This window comes from Caretta caretta, chromosome 4 (genome assembly GCF_965140235.1).
Source record: "Caretta caretta isolate rCarCar2 chromosome 4, rCarCar1.hap1, whole genome shotgun sequence".
Taxonomy (NCBI): Eukaryota; Metazoa; Chordata; order Testudines; family Cheloniidae; genus Caretta; species Caretta caretta.
Genome location: NC_134209.1, coordinates 46,255,764 through 46,263,038, shown reverse-complemented (window position 1 = coordinate 46,263,038; position 7,275 = coordinate 46,255,764). Strand labels below are relative to the sequence as shown.

Below are 7,275 nucleotides of genomic sequence, written 5' to 3'. Positions count from 1 at the left end.
AGGGTGCTCGGGAATTTTGCCACAAGAGAACATGACGCCTTGGAGATGACTAAGTATTGCAGTTCAAGACCATCTGGTCATACAAATAAATATATCTAACACCAAATAAAACTGCTCCATTGTCCAGGCCATTTTGTGTCTAGACCTTTGTTCTAAATTGGTTGCTGAATTTGTTCATGATATATATATATATATATATGATATATATATATCTCCTTAGCAGTGCTCATAATGAGAAGTCTACACAAATAACCTTTTAAAAGCTCAGTAACTCTTTCACATGCATCACTGGCAAATTGAAAGCCTGTGTTTGCAAGTATCACAAATAACAAGAGAACCTCACTCTCACTATCTAAAAATAAAACTATATAGCTAAAGAGCTCACTGAATAGTAAAACCTTTAAAATAAATGCCACTTCTTTTTCCACAGTGAATGGCTTTATCACAGTTTACAGTTAAATTCATTCCATTGAATTGCAAGATTTTGTTAAATTACAGACTCTTTAGAGGAACTAGCTATCTGGTTTTTCATATATTTTATCTATATACAATCCTCTCTTGAATTTTTCTGTTTCAGGGTTTTTTAAAGAGCCTTTTTGTTCTCCATTTATATCTGACTTTCTTCATCCAATATAAGATCCACAAATTAAAGATCTGTTTCCTTAGCCTTAGTAGCATACTGAACAATTTTTTTCAAAAGTGAATTTAGTGGGTCAGATCCTTGGTTGCCTTTTTTGCTGCTTTGACTCTCATCCAATTTTGAGGGCTTATGTGGGACTTAAATGTCAGGAATTATGCTCCTCCCTGCCATCTGCAGAGGGATGAATTTTATCCAGAGTGAATGGTGTGTTTTAAGAAATATCCCAGCCTTTAAGACGTTTCAGAGTTGTGTTTGATTTCTTTCATAATGTAAATTTTCTGAATCCAGATTTCCCAGCTTTTCTCACTATAAAGAAGTGTAAGTAAATATTTCCCTTTTTCAAATGCCCAATTTTCTCATGTTTTGCCAATTCCAGTTTAAGATTTCCTATGAAAACTCCTTGGACCTATTTTGGATTTTATTCAGATTGCTCCATGAGGGAGGAAAAGGGTGAGAGGAATGATTTTTTTTGGATTCTTGTCTTTCCAGTGTGCAGCTACATGATGTCATAACCATAAGAGCACCATACAGAGCTGATGAAAATGACTTGACTTTCTTCATTTCCTTTTGACATTTTGTGTTAATTAAATGAGAAACATGGGGTACTACTACTAATTTCTCCTGGGGGAATTCTGTGTCACTGCGCAAGTGTAGTTTAAATGAATTATTACTCAAAGTTCTATATTAATATGCCTAGTAAGGAATCTATTTGTCAAAAAACATTTTTTGTTGTCTTATTGTTACAGACATACTTGCTGACAGGTATTTTGAAGTAAATTACCAAAATAAGTGAAACTGGCATGATTATATTGTTATTTTGATAAATAAAATATACAGAATTTTAAAATATTGTACACAGAATTTTTAATTTTTTGGAACATAATTTTTAACTTTTTGATGCAGAATTCCCCCAGGAGTATACTAATAGGTGCTTCCCCCAAATACTTGTTATTAGGACATATCACCATGAAAATGAGATAAGAACAGTGTTGGAAACATAACATGGGAATATGTTTATTTTTAGAATATATATACATAACACCTACCAAACATGTCCCTAAAGTGCATGCAGTTATCAAGATGCACTGGGGTTTTAAAACTACTGATTTATTGTGCCTTATTTATGGAAATGTATGTACATTTATGCACAACTTGCATCCTATTTTACAGCTCTAAGATGTTGGAAGGCACGCTGACAAGCTGGCTGCTTGCTTTTTATTTGCACCATGTCCTCCCCATCTGCCTGTAATTTCTTTCCTCCCTCTGTGGTGCATGCTGTTGCCTGTGTTAATGCATCCTCCAGTTGTTTACACTCTTTGCTGAATATGCAATGTTGGGGTGGAACATATGGTGTAAATGTTTTGTACCTGGTCATGACTTTGTTTACAAAACCCACACCCTCTTTCTTTCCGGTATGCACACAATGAGCCTGGGATGTCTGCATCCATGCCTCACATGTGTTTCATCCAGTGGGAACTTATCTTTAAAGAGGGTTATGTGCTCTTTGCCTCACTGGAGACAAAAGTTACTACATTCTTAACTCTCTCCTGTGGTGAATAGTCAAGATCAGGCTTGTAGGCCCTGATTTTGTAACTTGGCTGCCTAAAGTCAGTGGGAGTTGTGGGTACCTATTACATATGTAAACTCTTATTTAGGTGCCAAAATGTAGATTTAAGTGGTTAACTTTTAGACACCGTACTTGAAACATTTTGGCCTCAATGTGCAAATTGAATTTTACAGTAAACATCTAATGTGAATTTATGAGAATTTAAATTGTGCTGTTTTAAGTACTGTGTAGATATTAATTTCACTGATTAATTATTACACCATTGCTGTTAGGAATATGGGAAAGAACTGAGAAAGAAAGGTGAAATGACCTCTGATAATGTGAGAGTTTGTCATCCCATTTCAAAAGTACTTCTATGTTAATGTACATTAGGGAACTTGTAGCGCACACCAGCAGGGCCACAAGAGCCAGCTAGTGCAGACTAAAACTTACACACTTCTGTTGTGCACTACTACTCTGTGTAGGCAAGCCCTACATTTACAGGGATCCCAGCAATGAGACATAATTGTCGCTGGGATGGGGACATATCAGCGAATGAATTAACAGAAATACTGCAAAGTCTGAGACAAGATAATGAAAAAAAAAAAATCTGCATCTGATTAAAGGAACCCCTCTCATCCCAGTCTCAGTAAGACAGAGAAGAATTGCCCTGCTTGATATTTGGCCAGGATACTCAGGTTAACATTTTGGTATTTTTAATGACCCTGAGCGGGCAGGGAGATTCATAGATTCACAGGTTTTAGGGCCAGAAGGAACCATGAGAACATTTATTTTAACCTCCTGTATAGCACATGCCATTATATTTCACCTTGTTACCCCAGTAACTATGTCTCTATTAATACCTATCATTAACTAGATCTCTATTCTATTATTATTTGTACTGAAGTAATACTTAAGACCTTTGATTGTAGATAAGGATGTTAGTCATAGACCAGTACCTCATTCTTCTGTGCCCTGTATAAACACATAACAAAACCAACTTTAATTGTGACATATCCTAACTTTGAGTACTTAACTTTGTAACCTGAATAATGTTCCTTAAATGTACACATGTGCAGTCCTGCTACACATAGAAGTTGAGAGCATATAGCACATGCTCAGTCACTCTGTGGAGCTAAACGGCCGCATAGTCTGGTTAGCACAAGCAGCTAGGAGGGGGTGGAACATGCTGAATGAGGATAGAATCTTCAGAGATTTTTGCTACTAAAATTAAAGAAGTCTCTACTGACCATGCACAAACTGCAATTGGGGCAGATTGTCATGGGGATGGCAAAAGGGATATCCTTGACACAAAGGCCACCTTCCTGCCAAATATCAAGTCCCTTTTCCAAAGCACAAGGGCACTACAGCTGTTAGAAGAAAAGGTCAGCAGAATTTTTAAACATTGGCAAAGAACATATTTTCCCTTAGCCTCCTGCTTGGAAAGTGGCTGAACTATTTTTTTGCTGAAATTTTAAAAGAAATAGAATAAAAATTAAATGCCTAAATTAATCGGCCCGAGGTAGAAACCTATCATGTAAAATTTAAGATTAAAAGATGAAAGGCTGGCAAAGTGATAAGCCACTGAAAACAGGGTGTTGTGCAAAGTTAACCATACTGCTACCAGCCCTGTCGACACCAGATGATAAACCAGATTCCCAGTGTTGGGGGAGTCGCTGGAGCTGGGAAAACTACAAAGAAGCGTCCAGGGGATTGTGTAGGCGGCAGCAGCGGGGAAAGGTACTGTGTCTATACGCACAGACCTCTCCCTGCGCGTAGACACTCCCCCACCAGCTTTCCCGCGGCGCTAAACCCACAGGTTCGGTGACTCTGGGGAGCAGCTCCTAATCTCGTGAGGCAGCTCACTCGCTCCTGCCCCGCCCCAACCAGAAGAGAAATCTCGCGAGAAGCTGCACGCCTCTCTTGGCTGCCCGTAGCCGCAAGGAGGCTGCCTGGAACGTACCCCGAGAGTGTGTCGCTGATGACGCTACAGAACGGAACTCAGCGAAGGGCGGGAGGGGAGGCAGCGTTCGCTGCTCCGAAGGGGCGCTGCAGCCGCGCGCGCGGGCGTTGGGGCGGGAGGGGAACCGTGCGCTGGCAGCGCGCAGCTGTCACCCCGTAGGCGGGGGTCATGCAGATAGTCCCTCGGCTCTTGAGTGGACCCACGTGCCTCTTCGCTGGCTGGCTGAGGCTGAGCAGCCGGCGTAGCGTGCAGCTGTGCAGCTTGCAGCAGGCTTTACTCCAGTCCTGGCACACAAAGCAGAACTGCACCCGCCCTCCCCGATTCTCGTCCTTCTGGGTTAGGCTGATGCCCAGCCTCTGCCGCGCGGAGGGGAGGGTTGCTGTTTGAGAAATTCACCCATCTCCCCGCTGCTTGTGCACAAAACGGGCCCGGCTCCCACGGTGGGAGCCCTGAAAAAAAAAAAAAAAAAAAAAGAGAGAGCGAGAGGGACGGGAAGGGGAGGGGGGTGCCGCGGCCGCCCGCTGGTTTGAGCAAGCGGGCGGCCGCAGAGACTGTCTTCCGTGGGAGGCCGCGCGAGCGCCGCTTTCCCCCGCGTGTGCGCGGCCGCCGCTAGAGGGAGCTGTGCTACAGAGAGCGGGAGGGAGAAGGCAGAGGCGCTGCCGCAGGAGGCGAGAGACCCCCCCACACACCCACCCCAGCTCTTTCTTCAACTCAGGCTGCCCCCTTCCTCCTCAGCTCTGCGCTGCCGCTGTCAGTAGCGGCGGCCGGACGAGCCGCGGAGCCCCCCCTACAGCCCGGCTGCCGTCCGGGCTAGCGCACAGCCCCGCCGCGGAGCAGAGGCGGCGGGGACCGGGCTGCTGCTGGGTTCCAGTGCTCCTCCTCCTCCTCCGTCCACCCACTCACCCACCCAGCTGTGTTAGTCGTCTTCACGGCTGGCTTTGCTGCCGCTCGCCTCCCCGCGGGTTTTGGTTTCCCTTTTGCCGTCAGTTTCCCCTTGGGCACTGACCGGTGGGGTGCCAATTTGAAGGAACCCACGAGCGGAGAGGGGGAGCAGCTGCGCGCGGCGGAAGAGCGGCAAGGTAGCTCGCGGGGAGGCGTGGAGATCCCCTCCCGACCAGCCCCATCAAACCATCCGGTAAGAAAGTAAAGAAGCCAGCGAGGGTGACAGCGACTCGCCGGGAGGCGGAGGAGGAGAAGCAGCGCGTCTTCTCTCCCGTCTCGCCTCCTTTCCGTCCCCGCTCTTCCCAGCCCCTCTCTTCCTCCGAGGTACCGGCAGGAGCAGCCTGGACTCATGATGGCTTCAACCCCTACCTGCACCAGGTTCACCGACGAGTACCAGCTCTTCGAGGAGCTTGGAAAGTAAGAGACCTGGCGGCCGCTGCACATTGTGCCGGGAAAGGGTCTTTCGGTTGGGGGCAGGGGAGGTGGTTTGACAGATCAAGGCTGGGCAAAGAGGGGGCTATTGTTTGGGTGTAAAATGAAGGCGGAGGGGGGTGTCAGGCCGGCTGTTGTCTCAGATCCTTTGCAAAGGAGACTTAGTGCATTGCTGATCTCTGCAGTTGGAGCTGTCATGGGGGAGGGAGGATTCAGCTCTATGCACGTATCTAGATAATAAATTCATATTTTTTCCAACACAGCTGCTTCTCTGTTTTGCATGGGTGACTGTTTTATACTTGATACAATTCGGTGCCACGTTTATTGATGGGGAAAGTTCAGCTGGGTATACAGTATAGTTTGCAACCAGCACTTTTAATCGGGAGGGAGGGCGACCCTGCGTGAATGTAGCTTGCCCCCTCCCCTGCCCTCCTCTTATTATTTATGAAAGATTGTTGTTTTCGATCTTAATGTCAGAGAAAGCTCTGCCCAGAGCAGAGTGTGCTTTTGTGTTTTTCATGTCCACGATCAGAAAAGCTGTGCGGTTTATTTAGACACTCGAAAATACACCCAGACGTTCATAGATCCATTGTTTACAAAGAAGCTGGCTGGCTGTGTATTGTTCAGACCTGAAATTAATTATTGCTCAGTCTCCAGTTTCTCTCTGATTTTTTTTTAAATTTGTGAATTCATTGCTGTGTCATTTCTTTATGTAAATGACTTGAAAAGGCTTGTGGGGATGCCATTTGGTATTAAAAACATGGAGAATATGTCGTGAACAGCTATCTAATTCAAATGCTCCTTTTCTGCAAGGAGTAGGAATGTCCCCGTGTAGCGCTGTATTCATTAAGATGTACTTCCTAGTCACACAAATGGGCTCAGTGTTTAAATTTAATTAAATACAATCGCCATGTTGACAGAGCTGGAGGTGAAATTTTTACACAGAGTTTGTTTCGTTTTTCACACTTTTTTGCTGCCTGTAAGGTAGTCACAGAGCATTTGAGGCTTTTGAGGCAGGGAACTGTAAAAATGTTCACATTTCCGGTGTGTAAATACCATTGCTTATAATTTGCTGTGTACATATATTTAAACTGTTTAATGATATGACTTGTGCTCACTTGTATTTTAAATCCAATGTACTGTTATCATCTATAAAATGAGTAATGATTGCCATTTTGTGCTCATTTTCCTGTCTCCTGTATTGACATTATGCGTTTCAATCAAATCAGTTAAAAAACTCAAATTATTAGAACCATTATCCAGTATTACAACCCTTGTATTGATGTTTGTCTGGTTATTGGTTTTCAGGGGGGCGTTCTCAGTGGTGAGAAGATGTGTGAAAATTCCTACAGGACAGGAGTATGCTGCCAAAATTATCAACACCAAAAAGCTGTCTGCTAGAGGTGGGTATTTTTCAACCCAATATTTTCAGTGTCTCTCTCTCGATTCCTCTACCCTCTTCTTTTTTCTTGTTTAAAATAGTACTATATATAAGCTTTTGTACACTGAGTAGATATTTTATTTTTTCTCCGTATATTTTCCATTTTCCTAAAATACTGGTTAGATTTTCCATGTTGTAAAGTAATCTTTCACTGACCGACAGTGCTTAGATATGAGATTACTGCTCTACCGTGCTAAAAGGAAAGATGTACAAATTCTAGAGCATTTTTTTAAAGATGCAAATCTGCTTTTCAGCTTTGTGTGTGAGAGAGTTAGAATAACAGCCTGGAATGTCATTTTCTTTTATTATTT

General features: G+C 43.8%; 1 protein-coding gene across 23 annotated transcripts in view; it reads left to right on the top strand.

Moving 5' to 3' along the window:
* The first annotated feature begins 4,687 nt into the window (after nt 1–4,687).
* Nucleotides 4,688–7,275, top strand: part of CAMK2D (calcium/calmodulin dependent protein kinase II delta) — a 260,865-nt gene continuing 258,277 nt past the window's right edge. For 7 of the 23 annotated variants that reach the window (XM_048846788.2, XM_048846786.2, XM_048846772.2 and 4 more), the window contains exons 1-2: nt 4,707–5,508; nt 6,832–6,926. In XM_048846788.2, coding sequence (XP_048702745.1) covers nt 5,441–5,508; nt 6,832–6,926 — 163 coding nt within the window. In that variant the 5' untranslated portion in view covers nt 4,707–5,440. Of the gene's footprint in view, nt 5,509–6,831; nt 6,927–7,275 lie in introns of all 23 variants that reach the window. The other 16 variants (XM_048846780.2, XM_048846778.2, XM_048846783.2 and 13 more) reach the window with 8 other exon arrangements.